At 42.2% G+C, this 23,655-nt stretch overlaps 3 protein-coding genes across 7 annotated transcripts in view; all 3 read right to left on the reverse strand.

Moving 5' to 3' along the window:
* Positions 1-5,680, reverse strand: part of LOC124015134 (mitochondrial Rho GTPase 1-A-like) — a 55,172-nt gene extending 49,492 nt beyond the window's left edge. For 2 of the 3 annotated variants that reach the window (XM_046330097.1, XM_046330095.1), the window contains exon 1: positions 5,297-5,679. In XM_046330097.1, the coding sequence (XP_046186053.1) occupies positions 5,297-5,333 (37 nt within the window). In that variant the 5' untranslated portion in view covers positions 5,334-5,679. Of the gene's footprint in view, positions 1-5,296 lie in introns of all 3 variants that reach the window. The other variant, XM_046330096.1, reaches the window with a different exon arrangement.
* A 79-nt stretch (positions 5,681-5,759) lies between these two features.
* On the reverse strand, positions 5,760-8,420 carry LOC124015135 (tripartite motif-containing protein 65-like). 2 transcript variants are annotated; one of them, XM_046330099.1, is made up of 4 exons: positions 7,927-8,420; positions 7,590-7,691; positions 7,325-7,463; positions 5,760-6,469 (listed from the first exon to the last, which is right to left on the reverse strand). In XM_046330099.1, exons 1-4 carry the CDS (start codon positions 8,317-8,319, stop codon positions 5,913-5,915), a joined length of 1,191 nt encoding a protein of 396 aa, XP_046186055.1. In that variant the 5' UTR covers positions 8,320-8,420; the 3' UTR covers positions 5,760-5,912. The 2 variants fall into 2 exon arrangements, with proteins under 2 accessions (XP_046186055.1, XP_046186054.1); XM_046330098.1 differs by having other exon boundaries at positions 5,760-6,472.
* Positions 8,421-15,838: 7,418 nt separating this feature from the next.
* LOC124015861 (arf-GAP with dual PH domain-containing protein 2-like) lies at positions 15,839-23,553 on the reverse strand. 2 transcript variants are annotated; one of them, XM_046331336.1, is made up of 11 exons: positions 23,047-23,548; positions 22,253-22,383; positions 21,985-22,076; positions 21,622-21,710; positions 21,315-21,427; positions 17,436-17,582; positions 17,277-17,360; positions 17,101-17,163; positions 16,896-16,973; positions 16,548-16,776; positions 15,839-16,387 (listed from the first exon to the last, which is right to left on the reverse strand). In XM_046331336.1, the coding sequence occupies exons 1-11, from the start codon at positions 23,132-23,134 to the stop codon at positions 16,356-16,358; spliced, it is 1,146 nt and encodes a 381-aa protein (XP_046187292.1). In that variant the 5' UTR covers positions 23,135-23,548; the 3' UTR covers positions 15,839-16,355. The 2 variants fall into 2 exon arrangements, with proteins under 2 accessions (XP_046187292.1, XP_046187291.1); XM_046331335.1 differs by lacking the exon at positions 15,839-16,387 and having other exon boundaries at positions 16,394-16,776; positions 23,047-23,553.
* Positions 23,554-23,655: the final 102 nt, after the last annotated feature.

Raw genomic sequence — 23,655 nt, forward strand, 5'->3', positions numbered from 1 at the left:
AGCGAGGCGGCCATCTCTGTCGGCGCCAGACGTAGTAATAAAGTCAAGGTATTGGAGTGGCCATCACAAAGCCCTGACCTCAATCCCATAGAAAATTTGTGGGCAGAACTGAAAAAGCATGTGCGAGCAAGGAGGCCTACAAACCGGACTCAGTTACACCAGCTACAATGTGATTTTATGGATTTTTTCCCTCATATTATTGCCTGTCATAGTTGAAGTGTACCTATGATGAAAATTACAGACCTCTCTCATTGTTTTAAGTGGGAGAACAATTGGTGGCTGACTAAATACTTTTTTGCCCCACTGTAATTGTCAGATTAGGATAGAAAACACTCTAAAAAGTTTCCAAAACTGTCAAAATATTGTCTGTGAGTATAACAGAACTGATATTGCAGGCGAAAACCTGAGGAAAATCCAACAAGGAAGTGCCTAAGAGAAAGGAATCTCCCTGTTCCATTGCATGCCTTCCCTCCATTTAAAGGGATATCAACCAGATTCCTTTCCCTATGGCTTCCACATGGTGTGAACAGTTTTTAGACATAGCTTCAGGCTTTTATTCTGAAAAGAGAGCGAGAAGGATCACATCGCGTCCGTGGATGGCTGGGTGCCAGCAGAGTTTTGCATGCGCAACAGCTTGGAGCAGACATTTTCTCTCGCTCTCCTATTGAAAAAGCTACGGTCCGGTTGAAATATTATCGATTATTTATTATAGGATTGATTATAAAAAAAGGTTTGACATGTTTCTACGAACTTTATGGATACTATTGGGAATTTGTGTCTGCCCGTCATGACCTGCACGAGCCTGTAGATTTCTGAATAAAATGCGCCAACCAAATGGAGGTTTTTGGATATAAAAAAAATATTTTTCGAACAAAAGGAACATTTATTTTGTAACTAGGAGTCTCGTGAGTGCAAACATCCGAAGATCAAAGGTAAGCAATTAATTTTATTGCCTTTCTGACTTTCATAAACGCTTGGATAGCTTTTGCTGTAAAGCTTTTTTGAAATCTGACATGCCAGGTGGATTAAAAACATGCTAAACTGTGTTTTGCTATATTGCACTTGTGACTTCATGAAAATGTAATATTTTTTGTAATTTAATTTGAATTTGGCGCTCTGCAATTCAGCGGATGTTGACGAAAATGATCCCGCTAAAGTGATGGGGGCGCCAAGAAGTTAAAGGCAATGCTATCAAATATTAATTGAGTGTAACTTCTGACCCACTGGGAATGTGGTGAAATAAATCACTCTACCATTATTCTGACATTTCACATTCTTTAAATAAAGTGGTGAGCCTAACTGACCTAAGACAGGGAATCTTTTGATCAAATGTCAGGAATTGTGAAAAACTGAGTTTAAATGTATTTGGCTAAGGTGTATGTAAACTTCCGACTTCACCTGTAAGTATTCAGACCCTTTACTCAGTACTTTGTTGAAGCACCTTTGGCAGCAATTAGAGCTTTGAGTCTTCTTGGGTATAACCCTAAAGCTTGGCACACCTGTATTTGGGGAGTTTCTCACATTCTTCTCTGCAGATCCTATCAAGCTCTGTATGGGGAGCGTTGCTGCACAGCTATTTTCAGGTCTCTCCAGAGATGTTTGATCAGGTTCAAGTCCGGGCTCTGGCTGGGCCAATCAAGGACATTCAGAGACTTGTCCCGAAGCCACTCCTGCGTTCTCTTGGCTGTGTGATTAGGGTCGTTGTCCTGTTGGAAGGTAAACCTTTGCCCCAGTCTGAGGTCCTGAGCGCTCTAGAGCAGGTTTTCATCAAGGATCTCCCATGTACTTTGCACCGGTCATCTTTGTCTAGATCCTGACTAGTCTCCCAGTCCCTGCCTCTGAAAAACATCCCCACAGCATGATGCTTCACCGTAGGGATGGTGCCAGGTTTCCTCCAGACGTGATGCATGGCATTCAAGCCAAAGAGTTCAATCTTGGTTTCATCACACCAGAGAATCTGGTTTCTCATGGTCTGAGTGTTTAGGTGCCTTTTAGCAAACTCCAAGCGGGCGGTCATGTGCTTTTTCCTAATGAGTGGCTTCCGTCTGGCCACTCTACCACGGTCTAATTGGTGGAGTGCTGCAGAGATGGGAAAACCTTCCAGAAGGACAACCATTTCCACAGAGGAACTCTGGAGCTCTGTCAGAGTGACCATCGGGTTCTTGGTCACCTCCCTAACCAAGGCCCTTCTCCCCTGATTGATCAGCTTGGCCGGGTGGCCAGCTCTAGGAAGAGTCTTGGTGGCCACTGTGTTCTTGGGGACCTTCCATGCTGGAGAAATGTTTTGGTACTCTTCCCCAGATCTGTGCCTCAACACAATCATGTCTCAGAGCTCTACGGATAATTCCTTTGGTCTCATAGCATGGTTTTTGCTCTGACATGCACTGTTAACTGTGGTGTAGACAGGCGTGTACCTTTCCAAATCATGTCCAATCAATTGAATTTAAACACAGGTGGACTCCAATCAAGTTGTAGAAACATATAATCTCCATTCCATAATCAATGGAAACAGGTTGCACCTGAGCTCAATTTCAATGCAAAGGGTCTGATTACTTATATAATAAGGTGTTTTTTATTTGTAATAAATGTGCTAACATTTCTAAAAACCTGTTTTCATTTTGTCATTATTGGGTATTCTGTGGAGATTGCTGATAATGTTTTATTTAATCCATTTTACAATAAAGCTGTAACCTAACAAAAAGTGGAAAAAGCCTAGGGGTCTTAATACTTTCCGAAGGCACTGTATAAGAAACCCTGTTATTAGAGAGAATCATACACATTGCCAAAAGTATGTGGACACCTGCTTGTCGAACATCTCATTCCAAAATCATGGGCATTAATACGGAATTGCTCCCCCCCGCTGCTGCTATAACAGCCTCCACTCTTTTGGGAAGGCTTTCCACTATATGTTGGAACATTGCTGCGGGGACTTGCTTCCATTCAGCCACAAGAGCATTAGTGTTCGATGCGGTTGAGGTCAGGGATCTGCGCAGGCCAGTCAAGTGCTGTATGGACCTCGCTTTGTGCACAGGGGCATTGTCATGCTGAAAAAGGAAAGGGCCTTCCCCAAACTGTTGCCACAGAGTTGGAAGGGAATCATGCTCAGATCAAAGATTTTGAGATAGTAAAGTTTTGAAAAACGTATTTGTTATTCAAATTAAAAGCCCAATGAATACTCGCCTTTGTTTAATGATTTAACTCCTACCGCTTGTTGGACATTGATTTTGAAGGCACGTATAAATAACTGCACGAGGACAGACAGTGAATGACAGGCTGACACACGTCATAGTTACAAATAGTAGCTAGCTAGAAATAGCGCAAACATTTTTTTTCAAAGAAAAGTAGACAATGAATGCAGAGTGTACATTGACAAAGCCTTCAAGGGAAAAGTACTCCTCCTGACCCACCAAGTAGAAGCTAACAATCTCACCCACCTTCCAACACTACTAGTCTGTTCCCTATCAGATGACCAGCAGGAGAAGTTACGTTATAAATCGCTGCTGCGCGCTTTGAACAGTGAGTTCTGGTCGTTTTGAGGATTTCAAAGTGTTGGAAAATGAAATGCTGTTGGTTTCCTCTCCTTTCACCTTCAGTGTGGATAACACTCCCACTGACCTGCAACTTGAGCTCATCGATCTTCAGTCTGATGCAGTGATTGGAGAACTATTCAGAACAATGTCACTGACGAGGTTCTATGCATCTCTCGATGAACAAAACCTTCAGAAGATTAGGAGTCATGCTCAGAAGATGTTTGTACTGTTTGGGTCAACCTCTGTATGTGAACAGACATTTTCAGTGATGAAATATACAAGTCAAGGCGGCACAGATCATCTCTTACCGACTCTCACCTCTGAGCCATCCTGCGCATAGCAAGGTCAGAAACTATACCTGACTTCACTGTTCTAGTCAAAGCCCATCAGAGACTTCACTCCTCACACTGATCGAGTAGTTTAAATGTAATGTTGAGCTCTCACTCTCGTGTTTTTGTGCATACCCGTTAACAAGAGTTCTGTCCGTGGTGCTGAATGCAGTGTACTTTTCCCTCCGTGTAGTTCATTGCATGTTTAATAATTAAAAATACCTACCAAAAGGAGAACATGAAGTAGCATATCTGGACGTGATTTACAGTAGATATATCTGTCAACACAGTCATCACATGATGTATAATCCTGTAATATGATTCTGGCATGCAATGGCAAAAATATATTCTAATGTTGCCCTGCATGGGAAATAATCCCCAGGACTGGTCTAGAAAGTCATTTTATGCTGTAGCGTTAAGATTTCCCTTCACTGGAACTCCATAGCCCAAACCATGAAGAACAGCCCCAGACCATTATTCCTCCTCCACCAAACTTTACAGTTGGCACTACCCAGATTCGACCGTGGGACTGCCAGATGGTGATTTATCACTCCAGAGAACGCGTTTCCACTGCTTCATAGTCCAATGGTGGCAAGCTTTATAGCAGTCCAGTCGACGCTTGGTATTGCGCATGGTGATCTTAGGCTTGTGTGCGGCTGCTCGGCCATGGAAACCCCTTTCATGAAGCTCCCGACAAACAGTTATTGTGCTGACATTGCTTGCAGAGGCAGTTTGGAACAACACGGTAGTGAGTGTTGCAACTGAGGACAGAAGATTTTCACGCGCTTCAACCCTCAGCGGTCCCGTGCTGAGAGCTTGTGTGGCCTACCACTTCAGAATAGGCCATTCTACTGCCAATGTTTGTCTATGGAGATTGTATGGCTGTGTGCTTGATTTTATTCACCCGTCAGCAAAGGGTGTGGCTGAAATAACCAAATCCACTCATTTGAAGGGGTGTCCACATACGCTACATGGCCAAGAGTATCTTTAAAGTGGACAGATGCTGCCTAGGTGAGTCAGAGTGAATGTTTTGAACACATCAACTAAAGCTGACATTTAGCTAGAGCAAATTGCTTAGAATGCAAAGGCAATCCATGCATTCATATGACAAACATGTCATGTGGACAGGCAGTCAACATCAAATTCAGATGGTAAATAGCCAATGTCACTTGGATCTAAATATCAAATGGCTTAGGATACTATCTAGATAGCTATGTTATGACACTACTAGTAGTGTAGTTAACATCATGGTGTGTGGTAGTGTAACGTTCGCTTTAAAACTGGATGAACCTAGTGGACACACAGCTAGCTAGATAACTTTACTCCTCCGAGTCCTTTCATCAGCATCACGCGCTCCTCCAGCTGTCTGTCATGCATGCAGGTTCGGGCTCGACAGTAAAACAGAACTACAAAGTAGACCAAAACAAATCCACTTACGCTCTCCCACCAGTAATATTCTGACGTCCTTCCGCATCTTCACCACTGTTGAAGACCAACTCTGCAAATTCGTTCATGAAATCATTTATGCTCTCGTGTGGTTGAATTACAGCCAGCCAGCGTTCAGCTATCTGGCCTGGCTTACGTTTGCATTTTCCCAGTTGAGCTTCACCAACATAAACCTAACTGACACCGCGCTGCCTTCGTAGTAAATACCCTGCACTGAACGATATTACCGAACGGCTCCTTTGAAAGAATTAACCTCTCAGACATAAATCTTAGATGCTCCTGTCGACATTGATATTATTAGTCATTCTTCTGCACACGCAAACTTGAATGATACGACCGCGCAAGCTAGCCTGAACCTGAAGTTACGACCCGCCTCCAACGAGGCGCGCGAGGGGACAAATATTGTACAGCTACTATAACAACGCAAAACTCCATACATTCTTTGGGTGAAATAAAAAAGCAACATACAAACATATAGGTGATTGTCATTTTAGTTTCACATCTAATAGGAATATTGTGCTAAATATATTCATTACTAAAAAATTGTTTTTATTTATCTCATTGATAAACAGACAACTCTTTATGTTGTCCCCGTCTTCACATCACCTTATGACACCCAAGGAGGAAAGGACAGAGCATTGTTTAGCTTCAGCCCAAACAGCCAGAAGACTGGCCTCACTGGCTCTGTGAATCCCTCCTCCACACAATGCAGCAGAATCTGACTGTTAGACAGGCTATAAAACGACAAGATCCCATTCGTCACATCCAGAGCCAATCTAACGATACTGGGGCAGCCATGTTTGATAAACACCACTATGTTATCGTGCCAGTAGCACAGCTTGTCCCTGCTCCACTCCAGGCACCAGGAGTTGGCTGTGCGACCCAGCTGATCTCTGCGGCCAATGCTGGGGTAGGAAACCCCGACAGCCCAGCCCACGCTCGCCGACGTATCCACGTCCCAATAGTGGCAGCCTTCGCTGAACTCCTGCTCTGCCATCCACTGGCTGATGTCAAAGCGGCCGTCGTGGCATGCAGAGGACGTCCTCTTGGTCACCACTCTGTGCTCATTGGGTAGGAAGGTCAGGCACCTGTGGCCCTGGGCTGGGTTGAAGGTGAGCCAGGAGAAGCTGGCCCCAGGCAGGGGATGGGGTGGAGGGGCGAAGCCTGCTGACAGACATGGCCAGATATGGACAAAATGTTAGCTTGAAGTCATTAGATGAATGTACTACAGTGTTCAGCCAATTGTATATGACCATGATGGAGAAAAGTACCTAACTGTCATACTTGAGTAAAAGTAAAGATACCTTAAAGGAAAGTTTCACCCAAAAACTATATTTTGGTATTTGTTTCATTAGTTCATTGTTGACAAAGTCTGGCAATGTTTTGCTTGTCAGCAAATACAGAAATCATCCCTGTATGATGCATTTTGCAAATACCAAAAGATAGTTTTTGGGTGGAGTTTTCCTTTAATAGAAAATGACTGAAGTAAAAGTGAAAGTCACCCAGTAAAATACTACTTGAGTAATAGTAAACAAAAAATTGGTTTTAAATATACTTAAGTATCAAAATTAATAGTAATTGCTAAAATATACTTTAGTATCAAAAGTAAAAGTATAAATCATGTCAAATTATTTATATTAAGCCAACTAGACAGCACATTTTTTTTGTTTTTAAATTACGGATAGCTATGGGCACACTCCAACGTCATTTACAAACAAAGTATGTGTTTAGTGAGTCCACCAGATCAGAGGCAGTAGGGATGACCTGGTTTGTTTTCTTGATAAATGTGTGAATTAGACCATTTTCCTGTCCTGCTAGTATTTTTATTCAAGTACTTTACACCACTGGTATCTAATGTACTCTAATGACACAGATATCGTTGAATGGCTATACTGTATATAGGCTACCCCATCTAGTGGTTGATTGGTGAAAATAACACATTATATTTAGAGTATTCAGTACATTATAAGGAGTAATATTCAAATGAGGCTCGAGAATAGGACAAATTCTACAGTCTACCTTCAGCACTGTATCTGTCATTTGAGGGAGGGGAGATGGGCAACTCCTGAACCCGGCCATCATGGGAGGCTGTTACATCAGGACACCGGTCATCTGTCACTTCTGAGCTTGTGTCATTTATAACAACAGGGTCCTCCATCTATATGACAAGATAACACAACACATGAGCATTAAAATTATCTTGAAAAAATATCATCTTTAAAAAAGAATACCGACTAAGGAGGAAGTTGTAACTTACTGTAAATACTGTATCGGGAATGTTTACCTGTTGCTGTTGTATAGTACCTCCAAGCTCAGATGGTCTGTTGATATCAGTCTGTTGTGAGTGTGAGGCCGCACATTCTTCAGGTTTATCCTTATTGAAGTCCTGGCAATTATTTAATGTAATATAATATAATACAATTAAACAATTTATAATATTTGATAACTAGTATAAAGTTATTTACAGTTGTGCACTTGTTTATGGTAAAATATAAAAAGTGAATCCTCCAACCTGATTCATTCCTATTTAAAATTGCGTGTTATTATGTAGCGACGTTGATTGTGACAGGAGTCAATAAGCCTAGTCTGTTCATTTAAAAAATATATACATAATAACTTACTGCTTCCATTTCATGTCCTTTTGTAAATTCTTCAGTGGATGCAAAACGTTTATGGTTGTAATGAACATCCACGATGTTACAAAGTGTAACATTTTTATACAGTTTAAAACCTGGTCGAAATTTTCTTCTGCAATCGGGACAATCCTTCTTCGTCTTCGCTCTTCCACGTAGAAAATCCTCTAAACATTTCATGCAATAACTGTGGCCACAAGTTAAAGTCACTGGATCAGTGAAAATATCAAGGCATATTGAACATGTGAGATATTTTCCTATATCTGTAAGAAGTTCTTCAAGTAGTAACGCCATTGCGGTTCGGTGTGTGTAGGCTGGAATGCCTGAATTGAAACCGAAAGTACAGTGAAACGGGATTTCCCTCTCAAAGAACAAATACATGTATCTAATTCATGAAAAAACACCTAATTAATGATCTCTCTCTTTCTCTGTGTGTGTTTGAAAGCAGGAAAATATAGTGTGTGTGTTTCTGTGTGTGTGTGTGTGTGTGTGTGTGTGTGTGTGTGTGTGTGTGTGTGTGTGTGTGTGTGTGTGTGTGTGTGTGTGTGTGTGTGTGTGTGTGTGTGTGTGTGTGTGTGTGTGTGTGTGTGTGTGTGTGTGTGTGTGTGTGTGTGTGTTGAGGCTGATGCCCATTGCTGAGAGGTGTAATGAGAATATGTCAATGAATGCAACTGTAGGCTTGTCGTGTATAACGTCTGTTGGTTGTATTATAATTGTCTGCCATTTGTCTGGTTAATATATTCACTCACCTCAAAACTGTCTATAACCAGAAAATGCTTTCCTACTGAAAGCATGGTTGCATTGCCACCTGATTCATTTTTTTGCCCAACCTGGTATTCTCAAGTGTACGATGTGCAGATCACCATCCTTTTTTTCTTTTAAAGGTTCAGCGGAGTCAAAAACGCGATTTAAATGTTTTATACATATTTCCACAATAAATAGTTGGAGTAAAATTGTGCAGTTATGAAAATTTAAATAATGCCCCTTTAGTGTAAGAGCTGTTTTAAAAGACCGCCTGCAATTTCTGCCTGTTTTGGTGGGATGGAGTTTTGCCCTGGCTAGTGACGTCACCAAACGGTAAATGAGTTAATAGACCAATAAATAAGACAGTTCCAAACCTCTCTGCCAATAACAGGTCGTTTTCAGTTTTCTTCTCCCACTCAGGCGACTCCTCCTCCTAAAAAAAAAAAACTTTTAATTGAAACAATTATAATAAGGTACATAACTGTTATCAGAAATGATTTGACATTGTGAAAAGCTGCATTGGACCTTTAAGATAATCAGAGTGGTCTTACATTGGGCCTTTAAGATAATCAGAGTGGTCTTACATTGGACCTTTAAGATAATCAGAGTGGTCTTACATTGGACCTTTAAGATAATCAGAGTGGTCTTACATTGGACCTTTAAGATAATCAGAGTGGTTTTACACATTTGGCACAGTGTTCACTTTCCCCTTCACAATATTGCCATCATTGTACATTTTCCATGATGTCAATGTCACAGTTGCCCCCCTGCTGGCTTCGTTGCCTTGGTTGTCTCACTTATGAGTTGAAAGTCAATCAATGATTTATTGACGAGTACTGGAGTTGAACTGCTAAACCACCGCATTTGTGGTTGCATTCTATGACATTTGATGATAATTCCATGTCTGTAAAGTGATTATGAAAGTGACCCTCATTAGACATAATTATATTGTGGTTACAATGGAGATTCAAAACACATTCAAATGAAATGCAACAAAAAGTTTACTGAAAACCAAAATAGATTGGTTCGGGGTGGGGGCAGGTCAGGTTGGGATGGGGGGGTTGGAGTGTGAAGAAGGATGAAGAAAGGAGATGAGAAACAGAAGCATCGTTGTGGGTGACGTCAGCAGTGAGGCTCTCAACCACCTGGATGTCCTCCATAATTCATTTCATTTAACAATAATCCTCCCACCGGGATTTCAGCAAAAACACAGAATATATAGAAAATTCCAGGAATTTTACAACCCAAGTTGCACCATTGTTCTGCCCTTCTGGCAGCTTTATGGGCCTTGCACAGCTGGTGAGCGATCAGCCCTTGATTACTCACCAACTCCCAATCAGCGACAATTAGTCCTGGCCAGAGAACCCGTCGAGACCTGGCACATCCAGCAGATGGAACCATCGCCTCGTGACTGATACACCGTCTGTCACCAGGCCTCGACAAGTCTCCCCCTGGTGGCTGACCTGCTGTACGCCACACGACATAACCTGAAAGGCAGCTCGGCAAGGAAGAAGCCACTTCTCCGAAACCGCCATAAAACTGCACATGGGGACAAACATCATACTTTTTGGAGAAATGTCCTCTGGTCTGATGAAACAAAAACAGAACTGTTTAGCCATAATGACCATCGTTATGTTTGGAGGAAATAGGGGGAGACTTGCAAGCCAAAGAAACGCCTCCCAACCGTGAAGCACGGGGAGCATCATGTTGTGGGGGTCCTTTGCTGCAGGAGGGACTGGTGCACTTCACAAAATAGATGGCATCACAAGGAAGGAAAATTAAGGGGTATATATATATGGGACCAACAATCTCAAGACATCTGTCAGGAAGTTAAAGCTTGGTCGCAAATGGGTCTTCCAAATGGACAATGACCCCGAGCATACTTCCAAAGTTGTGGCAAAATAGCTTAAGGACAACAAAGTCAAGGTACTGGAGTGGCCATTACAAAGCCCTGACCTCAATCCCATAGAAAATGTGTGGGCAGAACTGAAAGGTGTGTGCGAGCAAGGAGGCCTACAAACCTGATTCAGTTACACCAGCACTGTCAGGAGGAATGGGCCAAAATTCACCCAACTTATTGTGGAAGGCTACCCGAAACATTTGACCCAAGTTAAACAATTTAAATGCAATGCTACCAAATACTAATTGAGTGTAACTTCTGACCCACTGGGAATGTGATGAAAGAAATCAAACCTGAAACAAATCATTCTCTCTACTAATTATTCTGACATTTCACATTCTTAAAATAAAGTGGTGATCCTAACTGACCTAAGACAGGGAATTTAGAGTGATGGACTGTCCCATCCCGTAGCCTCAGAAATGGATTAGTCCACTGAGACAGGCGCGAATCTCATGGGTGTCTTGTGTACCATGAAAAGAAAAATACAGTACCAGTCAAATGTTTGGACACCTACTCATTCAAGGGTTTTTCTTTATTTTGACTATTTTATACAGTGTCGAATAATATTGAAGACATCAAAACTATAAAATAACACATACGGAATCATGTATTAACCAAAAAGTGTTAAACAAATAAAAAATATATTTTACATGAGATTCTTCAAAGTAGCCACCATTTGCCTTGATGACAGCTTTGCACAGTCTTGGCATTCTCTCAACCAGCTTCATGAGGTAGTCACCTGAAATGCATTTCAATTAACAGTTGTGCCTTGTTAAAATTTAATTTATGGAATTTCTTTCCTTCTCAATGCATTTGAGTCAATCAGTTGTTTTGTGACAAGGTAGGGTGGGTATACACTTGATAGCCCTATTTGGTAAAAGACCAAGTCCATATTATGGCAAGAACAGCTCATATAAGCAAAGAGAAATGACAGTTCATCATTACTTTAAAACAAGAAGGTCAGAACAATCTGGAAAATTTAAAGAACTTTGAACTGAGGCAGTCGCAAAAACTATCAAGCACTTTGATGAAACTGGCTTTCATGAGGACTGCCACAGGAAAGGAAGACCCAGAGTTACCTCTGCGGGAGAGGATAAGTTATTATAACTTATAATAACTGCACCTCAGATTGCAGCCCAAATAAATGCTTCACAGAGTTCAAGTAACAGACACATCTCAACATCAACTGTTCAGAGGAGACTGAGTGAATCAGGCCTTCATGGTCGAATTGAGTGCTGCATCAGATGACCTGGCCTCCAATCACCCAACCTTTTAATTTGTTTATTTCACCTTTATTTAACCAGGTAAGCTAGCAAAGCAGTGCGACACAAACAACAACACAGAGTTACACATGGAATAAACAAGCGTTGGTTTTTCTAGCGTTTAAGAGCAGTTGGAGGCCACGGAAGGAGTGCTGTATGGCATTAAAGCTTGTTTGGAGGTTAGTTAACACAGCGTCCAAATAAGGGCCAGAAGTATACAGAATGGTGTCGTCTGCGTTGAGGTGGATCAGGGAATCACCCGCAGCAAGAGCGACATCATTGATATATACAGAGAAAAGAGTCGGTTCTAGAATTGAAACCTGTGGTACCCCCATAGACTGCCAGAGGTCCGGACAACAGACCCTCCGATTTGACACACTGAACTCTATCTGCAAAGTAGTTGGTGAACCAGGCGAGGCAGTCATTTGATAAACCAAGGCTATTGAGTCTGCCGATAAGAATACGGTGATTGAGAGTCAAAAGCCTTAAAGACGGCTGTACAGTGCTATCTTTTATCGATGATGGTTATGATATCATTTAGTACCTTGAGCGTGGCTGACGTGCACCCGTGACCAGCTCGGAAACCGGATTGCACAGTGGAGAAGGTACGGTGGGATTCAAAATGGTCAGTGATCTGTTTATTAACTTGGCTTTCGAATAATTTAGAGAGGCAGGGCAGGATGGATATAAGTCTATAACAGTTTGGGTCTAGAGTGTCACCCCCTTTGAAGAGGGGGATGACCGCGGCAGCTTTCCAATCTTTAGGGATCTCGGGCGATACGAAAGAGAGGTTGAACAGACTGGTAATAGGGGTTGCAACAATGGCAGCAGATAGTTTTAGAAAGAGAGGGTCCAGATTGTCTAGCCCAGCTGATTTGTACAGGTCCAGGTTTTGCAGCTCTTTCAGAACATCTGCTATCTGGATTTGGGTGAAGGAGAAGCTGGGGAGGCTCGGGCAAGTAGCTGCAGGGGGGGGGGGGGAACTGTTGGCCGGGGTAGCCAGGAGGAAAGCATGGCCAGCTGTAGAGAAATGCTTCTTGAAATGTTCGATTATCATGGATTTTTCGGTGGTGACCTTGTTACCTAGCCTCAGTGCAGTGGGTAGCTGGGAGGAGGTGCTCTTGTTCTCCATGGACTTTACAGTGTCCCAAAACTTTTTGGAGTTAGAGCTACAGGATGCAAATTTCTGTTTGAAAAAACTAGCCTTTGCTTTCCTGACTGACTTGTGTACTGGATCCTGACTTCATTGAACAGTTGCATATCGCGGGGACTATTCGATGCTATTGCAGTCCGCCACAGGATGTTTTTGACCTCAACCCAATTGAGATGGTTTGGGATGAGTTGGACCGCAGCATGAAGGAAAAGCAGTCAACAAGTGCTCTGCATATGTGGGAACTCCTTCAAGACTGTTGGAAAAGCATTCCAGGTGAAGCTGGTTGAGAGAATACCAAGAATGTGCAAAGCTGTCATCAAGGCAAAGGGTGGCTACTTTGAAGAATCTAAATTCTAAAATATATTTAGAATTCTTTATCACTATTTTGGTTACTACATGATTCCATATTTGTTATTTCATAGTTTTGATATCTTCACATTGATTCTACAATGTTAAAAAAATGTTAAAAAATAAAGGAAAACCCTTCAATTAGTAGGTGTGTCCAAACTTTTGACTGGTACTGTATATTTGAGACCTTTCAACCCAGAGAAATCTCAGTTGACCAAAATGGGGTCAGTCCTAGTAGCCCTGCATGGCATCAACTGTTCTACAAAAGTATTCTGAAGGGGCAAATATCAACATTTATGAACACAGGGTCACTACAGTTATTGTTACTTGTGGTCATTAACATTATTTTTTGTTCATATTATGAGGGGGGAGGGTGTTAAATGTATCTTACAGTAAAAGGGGTGGGTCAAGTGAAAATATGTTTTATGTTGGGGAGGGGGGAAACTTTTTTCTTATGACACCTTGAATTAGATTTTACATATATGGCCACTCCCCCTTTTGTAATCTGTCACATCTAAATACATTATAATAATTTAGTTCAATGTCTTTATCAGAGACAGAACCATGTAACCATGTTTCAGAGAGAACCAGAATGTCACTAGTCTTGTACTCAAATGTCAAGTGTGTCCATTTTTAAAATCATATTTCGCACATTTAGGCGCATTAGCCCAAGCCCCCTACGAGATTTAAAGTCAGAGGGCGTATTCAGCTTCGTCCCATAAGAGCTAACAGGCAACGGGTCAACTGCAGCTATTTGTTGAGGGAGCTGAGACTTTGCCAAGGCCCCAGGCAACAGCATGAGCTGAACAAACGGAGAATTTGGCAGTCGTCCCATAAAGTCCCTGTATGCAGGGGCTGGGCCGGGAACTGGGAGAGCAGTGTTGACAGAGCTCAGTCCACCCAGATGAAGCTCCCACCAAAGGAGTGGAGCTGCTACAGAGGACTGGAGTGGCTGCCAGTGCTGCATTCTGGGTGTGCACACGAGGCCTTGGTTTGGCTCCTGTTGCAGGGTTGGGGCTTCCATGGGGGGCAGGAGTGTCTCGGGCCTGTCCTGATGATGGGAGCAGGGAGGGTAACCAAAACTAATCTGGGAGAGAAGTTGTGGCGGGAATTGAGGAGGGCGGTGCGGAGGGCAGTGTGACTCCCAAATCTGCATTGGGCCTCTTTGACTGCGTACAGTTTGGGCATAGCTCAGTGTATCTGCATGCAGTTCCTGGGAGAGAAGTGGTGGAGAGTGGTGTGGGGGCAGTGTTGCTGGCTGTTCTCCAGTCTCTGTGAGGCACCACAGGATGCAGGTTGAAAGGAGCATTTGATTTGTCTCAGGGAGTTGGTGGCTGTTCTGTTGCTCTTGTGGAATGGCCACCCAGAGCAACATCCTTAACATCCTGGCAAAGGTGGGGACTGCCTTTGTAATGGCAATTTTAATGTTAGTGCTTTTCTTATAAGTCATTTCTGTGTTCTATTCATGTGCTGTTCTATAAACCAATTTCTGTGTTCATGCAAGTGGCTGACTGAACAAATCCTCACTATCGGTAGCTGCAATTTGGCAGTATGCCCAGACCTTATTTTGAGAACAGTACCTCGTGAGGTATTGGTCTGTCACATGAATGAAACGGTAATGATTAATGAATTATGTTATATGTGTATAGCCGTATATAAGACAACTGCTGGGATTGCGCAAAACAGAGCTCCTGATTGACATGTGTACTATGGTGCATTGAGTTGGTTGGAACCTCTCCAGCACGCTGACAATAAACAATGACTCATATTAAGACTGACTTTGAGTGTCCCTGTGTAAGAATTTCCACAACTGCCTCTTTGTACATGTATACATTGCCGTAAAGAAAGTAATGGCTACTGTAGTTGTCACAGGTATAACAACAACTTAAAGAATATTTTGCCTCTTGAACCACTAGGGGTACTATATATGGACATAAATAATGTTTAACTTACTTTTACTGGTGTGTGCTATTGGCATATGTAACAATGACAGACAGGACATGCAAAATCATTTAAATAACAGTAGGCTGCAATCAACATAAAGATAATAAAACACTGTATTATAAAATAACTTTTATACAAAAAACAAACTCTACTAGCTCCATTAAAGTATTGCATCGCACTCTCTCACTTTCTATTTACAATGACTGTACAAAATATTAGGAACACCCCTCAGAACAGCCTCAATTCATCAGGTCTTGGCCTCTACAAGGTGTCAGGGATGCAGGCCCAATATGGCCCATGTTGACTCCAATGCTTCCCACAGTTGTGTCAAGTTGGCTGGATGTCCTTTGGGTGGTGGACCATTCTTGACACACACGTAAAACTATTGAGCATGAAAAACCCAGCAGCGTTGCAGTTCTTGACACAAACCGGTGCGCCTGGCACCTACTACCATATCCTGTTCAAAGGCACTTCAATAGTCTTCAATTGTCTTACCCATTCACTGTCTGAGTGGCACACATACACAATCCATGTCTCCATTGGCTGACAAATCCTTATTTAACTTGTCTCCTCCCCTTCATCGACACTGATTGAAGTGGATTTAACAAGTGACATCAATAAGGGATCATAGCTTTCACCTGGTCAGTCTATGTCATGGAAAGAGCAGGTGTCCTTAACGTTTTATACATTCAGTGTATATACACATTAGTTAATAGAAAGTATATATTACATTCCCAATATCCCCGACAATGCCATCAGTTCCCATCTCATAATATGCAGTCCTGTCACTGGTTTGCAAGGTGCCCTGGATAATGGTGATTTGCAATGGTTACCAGTGCTGGTCCACATTGGCAGCTCTTCAGTTCGTTTAGCCTCCTTAGCCTGAGTTCATTTAGCCTCTCCTCATTTTCCGATAAACATGACTCCATTGAAGAGTTCACTGATCACCTCTTGTGAGAAGCCTCCACCCTGCCACTGGTAGGCTCTCTGAAACAGGCAGCCAGCCTCACACATTGCCATTTCTTCCTGTGAATCGTGTTTTCCTTCCCTCGGGTTTTTACACCATTCATTTTTTCATCCTTCTCATGTTTGCCTCAGCTGAAATAACAAATGAAGACAAATGTTCAATAATAAAAAATTTACTTATTTCAGCTACTCAAAAGGTATAATTTTCTGTCATTGACCACTTTTACGATAATCGTAAGTCTCATGCTGCTGGTATATTGTAAACATGGTGAACAGTGAATGGTCTTCATACTGTTGTAGTGCTGCGGTAGCATAGGCTGGGAGATTACTAGTTTGAAGGCTTCTATCCACTCCCTCTGATCCTGCTCCTGGTCACACAGGAAGACAAACTGCCTGTCTGGCGTCTCCAAGGTGACCCCGAACCTCCACCTGCCACTACGGCTCCCCTTAGGCTGGCCCTCCCTCACAGAGTAGCCATGGCCCTCTGTGCCGATGAAGACAGCTCCCAGTTCCAAGGCATCCTATAGACAGACACACAGCAATACACAAATAGAGACTGCCAGACACACACACACACACACTTTGCAACATTCTTCTCCACAAATACAAATGTCTTAAGCATATTCTCTGTTGTCATTACCAGTGAAGATTTGAAGTAGGACAGCTTTCTGTCCGTTAAGTTTAAGATGAACCATCTCTTCTTGAATGGCTCCCATTGCTAAGAACAGACACAGAAGGCACAGAATCAGCCCTGGCTGAGCATCATACAGGTTGAGTTTCTGATGCTCTCGGCGTATATCACTTTAAAACTTCACTATGTTCAATGAATTTGATGGATTACTAACCGTTGGGCCGGTTTTCTCCATGTAGCCTTCTTTAATGCTACTTCTGGTTATCAAAGGTACAAGCTGCACAAGCAAAAACATAGAAAGGATGACAGATCTGTACAGAGGGAGTCCTTGAAAGGATGATGTCACCTGTGACATATGTCAATTACGGCGATACAAGACATTGAACTCACGTCAATGTCCCTGGCATTAGGGTTGACTTTCTTGAGGTAAGCAAACCGGGTGGCCCGAATCGCATTGAAACAGGACACAATTTCCTAGAAGTAGGAGAGAGAAATTTGACCCCGAGTCTTCATGACAACGTTTCAATTGAGTTTGTCATAGGTTATTACCTGGCTGTTGTCATGGTAAACAAACAAGTTTCTGGTCCGTTCTTCCTCCAGGTAGGAGATTTGCAGCCCGTGGGCGTGGCCTATCTTTTCCGGCTGGAACACGGCATTGAGGTCCTTCATAGAGATGACTGCTTTGGGCTTCTTGGACTAGGGTCAATAATACACAACAGGCAGCATTATAATGAGCCCTTCTCAGGTATTTTATATTTAACATTTATTTAACCAGGTAAGTCAATTAACATTAAATTCTTATTTACAATGACGGCCTAGCAAGAGAGAAAGGCCTATAGCGGTGATGGGGGCTGGGATAAAAAAAATGTTTTTTAAATGGACAAAACAAATCACGACAAATGAGACACCAGAACACTACATAAAGAGACCTAAAACAACAACATGGTAGCAACACAGCATGACAAAAACATAGCATGACAACAACATGGTAGCAACACAGCATGACAAAAACATAGCACGACAACAACATGGTAGCAACACAGTATGACAAAAACATAGCATGACAACAACATGGTAGCAACACAGCATGGCAACAGCACGACATGGCAGCAACCCAGCATGACAAAAACATAGCATGACAACAACATGGTAGCAACACAGTATGACAAAAACATAGCATGACAACAACATGGTAGCAACACAGCATGACAAAAACATAGCATGACAACAACATGGTAGCAACACAGTATGACAAAAACATAGCATGACAACAACATGGTAGCAACACAGCATGGCAACAGCACGACATGGCAGCAACCCAGCATGACAAAAACATAGCATGACAACAACATGGTAGCAACACAGCATGGCAACAGCACAACATGGTAGCAACACAGCATGGCAACAGCACAACATGGTAGCATCACAACATGGCAGCAGCACAACATGGTAACAGCACAAAACATGGCACAAACATTGTTAGACACAGACAACAGCACAAAGGGCGAAATGGTAGAGATTTGTTTTTTTTTACATGCGAAGCAGCCACCAGTGTCAGTAAGACACTCTTCCTACCGAACCACATAACCTTTGTTTTGGATGTGTTCAGAACAAGGTTAAGGGCAGAGAAAGACTGCTGGACACTAAGCTTTGTTGCAGGGCATGACACACAAAATCTGGGGAGGAGCCAGCTGAGTATAATAGGCTGACCACACCGCTGGCGTCACGTCTTGCAAAAAAACATTTAGAAATCTATGTTATTCAATTATTGCACCCACACTGGTCACGCCCGTCAACGAGCGTCTGCGTCGCCAAGGGATAAAATAGAACTCCTTTCTATTTCTGACGCAGATCGCGCTGGAGGTCCTGCCTCTCCCCATCTCCTCATTGGTTTATAGAAACAGGTATCCACGTGCCATCTCCTCATTGGTTATACCCACGTTGGTGATTGAAAGAGGAACTGGGTTGCCAGTCGGTGTAGTAATACTATGAAAGTTTAGATGCCAATCACCATATAAGTTCAAAGATGAAAAAGCCTGGAAGGAGGAGATGACTAGAAACGATTTGGTTGACCGTTTTATGTGTGGATTAATTGTCGGAGTAGAGGACCTTGTGCATTTCAGGTAAAATAACAACTCAATGTTTATATTCCAGGACAAATTAGCTAGGAACAGCAAGCTAGCTAAATAGGACAAATTAGCTAGCAAGTGCAAGCTAACTAGCTAAAACGCCATCAATGTTTAATGCTTTTCGACCTGATCCCAAATGAATGTAATTGGTTCAGGGTTTGTTTAGATATTTTAACATGTGTGTCGTGATTCCGTTTGGTGTAGGGGAACAAAATAAATGTATGCACGATGGCGCACACGCGCACCTGGTTTGGGTTCCGTGTAAGACTGTATCATCTGCATATAAATGGATGCAGTGCAGTGCAACAATTGAATCCATTTTAGGATATGACTGTAAAGTAACAAAATGTGGAAAAAGTATAGGGGTCTGAATACTTTCCGAATGCACTGTAAGTGGATAAGAGCCTATTGCCTGAGGTATGTTGTTGATGTAAATTGAGAAGAGGGGCCTGGGATCGAGCATTGGGGTGACAGGTGGGCTGAAACAGCAGATGTTCTGACTTATTGCACTCATTGAAAGAAGTAGTTAGCAAACCAGACCAAAGACTCCTCAGAGACACCAATACACCTAGGCCGACCCACAAGAATGGGGTATGGTGGGATTCGAAATGGTTGGTGATCTGTTTGTTAACTTGGTGTTCAAAGATTTTACAAAGGCAGGGCAGGATAGATATAGGACGATAACAGTTTGGGTCTAGAGTGTCTCCCCCTTTGAAGAGGGGGATGACTGCGGCAGCTTTCCAATCTTTGGGGATCTCAGACAATACGAAAGAGAGGTTGAATAGGCTACTAATAGGGGTTGCAACAATTTCGGCACATAATTTTAGAAAGAGAGGGTCCGGATTTGTCTAGCCCAGCTGATTTGTAGGGATCCAGATTTTGCAGCTCTTTCAGAACATCAGCTGTCTGGATTTGGGTGAAAGAGAAGCGAGGGCTTCGGCAAGTTGCTGCAGGGGGTGCTGAGGTGTTGGCCGGGGTAGGGGTAGCCAGGTGGAAAGCATGGCCAGCCATGGAAAAATGCTTATTGAAATTGTCGATTATCGTAGATTTATCAGTGGTGACAGTGTTTCCTATCCTCAGTGCAGTGGGCAGCTGGAGGTGGTGCTCTTATTCTCCATGGACTTTACAGTGTCCCAAAACTTTTTGGAATTAGTGCTACAGGATGCAAATTTGTGTTTGAAAAGGCTAGCCTTAGCTTTCCTAACTGACTGAGTGTACATACTGGTTCCTGTCTTCCCTGAAAAGTTGCATATTGCGGGGGCTATTCGATGCTAATGCAGAACGCCACAGGATGTGTGCTGAAGCAGTGAATAAAACAAACTTAGGCTTCTAATGTTAACATGCATGAAACCAAGGCTTTTACAGTTACAGAAGTCAACAAATGAGAGCACCTGGTGAATGGGAGTGATGCTGGGGGCTGCAGGGCCTGGGTTAACCTCTACATCACCAGAGGAACAGGGGAGGAGTAGGATAAGGGTACGGCTAAAGGTTATAAGAACTGGTCATCTAGTGCGTTACGAACAGAGAGTAAAAGGAGCAGATTTCTGGGCGGGGAAGTATAGATTCAAGGCATAATGTACAGACAAGGGTATGGCATGATGTACAGTGGAGGTAAACCTAGGCATTGAGTGACGATGAGAGAGGCTTTGTCTCTAGAGGCACCATTTAAGCCAGGTGAGGTCACTGCATGTGTGTGTGTGTGTGGGGGGGGGGGGGGCAGGAGCAAAATGGCTAGCGAAGGCATATTGAGCAGGGTTGGAGGCTCTACAGTGAAATAAGACAATAATCACTAACCAAAACAGCAATAGACAAGGCATATTGACATTAGGGAGAGGCATGTGTAGCTGAGTAATCATAGTTATGAAGGAAGGTTTCTCATGAAAGTTTTTCAGCAAGCGTCTATGACAAATCAGTACAGGTCATTTAACTGAGCAGCCAATTCAGAATACAGTGATCACTAAGGTCACTACAGAAAAACACCAGACTGATACCTATCAGGATTATTTGTGAGGATAACATCAAGGAGAGTAGCCTTTTCTGGGTGTTTGGGATCATACCTCATGGGATTGGTAATGACCTGAGAAAGATGTTGGGAGTCCCATTGTTTTAAGTAACAGGGGATGTTCCCTGTGACTTTTCCAAAGCCTTCTGGGCACGTCCCCAGGACGACATTTTGTTAGCTGGGTTATCTGATCCAAGAAGATGGAGAGAAGCTACTTAAAGGGAAAGGGGGATACCTTGTCAGTTGTACAACTGAATGCATTCAACTGAACTGTCTTCTGCATTTCAACCAACTTACATCCTCCTTGGTGAAGTATCTCAAGGTGAAGTCTGTTTCAGAGAGCAGGAATCTCCTTTTCAGGAACTGCTTGTTGTCCTTGCCTTTCTTCCATAGAATTCCTTCGTAAAGTCCTGAATGGGATCCAACCAATACAAAACATTGATTTAGTTAGTATCCCTCGTCTCTTCATACGCAGTATTTTGGTACGTCTGTTTCTATGCCTTGCTCTGTAGACAGAGATGTATGGAAATGTCTTGTGTTCCTTGACAATTTTAATCAAATAAATGTACTTATCCATGGAGACTTGTCAACATTTAGCACTTACCTGAACTATAACCTTGCTGAAGGGAGTTACTCTCTCCTGTGAATTCTCTCCTCTCATACTTAGCACGTATCCACTGATCTTTAAGAACACTGTCAGGAAACCAAAAGGTTAGATTTAAATACAAAAACGAATATATTAAAAATACAAACTTTTTGTGTTCAATATATGACTCAACTTCGACCATAAACCCTGCAGTATTTGCCAACTCAATCAATTGTAGGCTAATCGACACCAATATATTTCTTCCTCTTCTCTTGAAATAATACTGCATCCTTCCACTGAATGAACAACTGTCAAGTCATCACAATTCAAACTTCCTTGAATTGAGTGAGCGAAGGAAGACATTGATATAGTCCCACTCACACACAGTCCTTCTCCTGTGGCCGGTAGTAGAAGGGAGGAACACACTTCTCATAGAACGCATTGGCTGCAGCGTTACCCCTTGTCTTCATAAACTACAATTAGAAACATAATAGGAACGTTATAACATAATAATAACATAATAAGCATGTTATAACATGACAACATCAAAGGTGATGGTGACTATTATTGTGTGAGCTTGAGAGTGCATCCTTCAAGGTGTAAAGGTTCTTGGTACACTAATGGGCTATTGTAACGTGTTAATCTGTACCTCTACTAAGGAATCATCCCAGAAATCCAAACGTATGGACTTTATCCGGCTGATGGCAGGCAAGTCCCGATGTGTCCCCGAACAGTTCACACATACAAACACACCAAGTTTGTATGAGGCCCAGTCTGGCTCTGTGAATAGCAGTAATATGATACTGTATCAATCCACCAGACACTGGAAATGTTTGCAGCCTGTATACCTTTGAACCACATTACTATAGTTTGGATATTGGACTTTGTAGTATGTCATGCCTTGATTGGTTGTTTTTTCTAAGGTTGGCTCATGAGTTGTAGAGAGTTACTGGAAAGGAGGAACCATTATAATCATTGTCTGAATTAACTATAACTTCCCCCAAAATAACTTCTTTAAAAAATACCATGGTTGTGATCATTTGACTTTTTAGTCATATAGAGTGACTTACAGTTAGTGCATTAATCTTAAGATAGCTAGGTGAGACAACCACATCGCAGTCATGGTAAATACATAATCAGCAGTGAAATCCAGTGAAATAAAAGCAACTATAACTCACTTGTCTTACATGGCTTAGGTTTTTGCTCATGCACCACATTCTATGAACAATAGACAACCACACTGAAATAGTCGATCATTAATATGAAATAGTCACATAGAAGACATAGCTTCTGTTTGGGGGTCCGTCAATATTTTACTACTTTAAACTTTTGTTTTACAGCTCCTATCTGTACCTAATCCTAGCCACAATGGTAACCCAAACATGTCAAATGTTAGAGGCTATCAATCATGGTTTAACATGTATTTTATTAAAAATAACTCACCAGGGGCCCCACAGTCGGCACAATGGTCGTTGCTGGGCTGTTTCACCATTTCAAGCAGAATCTTCTTATTTCTCTCCGGACTTGCCATAATTAAATCGGCTATTCTTCTGCGTCAATCAAGTCCCAACAAACGAATTGATTATTTTACTTAGGTCCATGCCTTTTCATTCACTTCAAATGTATTACGTCTATAACAGGTGTCAGGACATTTTTCTGGTTGTTGTTTCACTTGACCGCGCTCACAGGCCGACGTTTCCCTTTCTCACTGGCATAGCAACATGCCGTTTATTGTTCTCCACACAAACACTCACTATTCAAATAACAATGAGCAGGGGAAGTGAAAAAAGCGTTGCCATATATTACGCATAATTTATAAACGGACAAGTAGGCCTGGCAGAATAGTAATATCTAAGAAAAACAACTGTAATTGATTGTATGGTATATATTCCAACAAATTATATCGAGATAATATATAATGTCTTAATAATGTCACCAAAGTTAATTCATATTGAAATATAAATAAAATATCCTGATAAAAACGAAGACATCTTTGACGAAGTTTGCACTTGAGATGAAAGTCAGTGGGATTTTAAATGCAGCTTCAAGAAC

This window comes from Oncorhynchus gorbuscha, linkage group LG26, assembly GCF_021184085.1.
Source record: "Oncorhynchus gorbuscha isolate QuinsamMale2020 ecotype Even-year linkage group LG26, OgorEven_v1.0, whole genome shotgun sequence".
Classification (NCBI taxonomy): domain Eukaryota; kingdom Metazoa; phylum Chordata; class Actinopteri; order Salmoniformes; family Salmonidae; genus Oncorhynchus; species Oncorhynchus gorbuscha.

Bases quoted from the DNA above. Each gene is read 5' to 3' on its own strand.
- LOC124015135 (XM_046330098.1), bottom strand. From the start codon at position 8,319: ATGTATTTGTTCTTTGAGAGGGAAATCCCGTTTCACTGTACTTTCGGT. The intron at 7,692-7,926 runs GTAAGTTATTAT...AATAATTGCCAG, and splicing joins AAGGACATGAAATGGAAGCA to GACTTCAATAAGGATAAACC. The intron at 7,464-7,589 runs GTAAACATTCCC...CTTGTCATATAG, and splicing joins GTACTATACAACAGCAACAG to ATGGAGGACCCTGTTGTTAT.
- LOC124015861 (XM_046331335.1), bottom strand. From the start codon at position 23,134: ATGGCAAGTCCGGAGAGAAATAAGAAGATTCTGCTTGAAATGGTGAAA. The intron at 21,711-21,984 runs GTGAGTGGGACT...GTTTCCTGACAG, and splicing joins CCACAGGAGAAGGACTGTGT to TGTTCTTAAAGATCAGTGGA. The intron at 17,583-21,314 runs GTAAGTTGGTTG...TATTGACCCTAG, and splicing joins GATACTTCACCAAGGAGGAT to TCCAAGAAGCCCAAAGCAGT.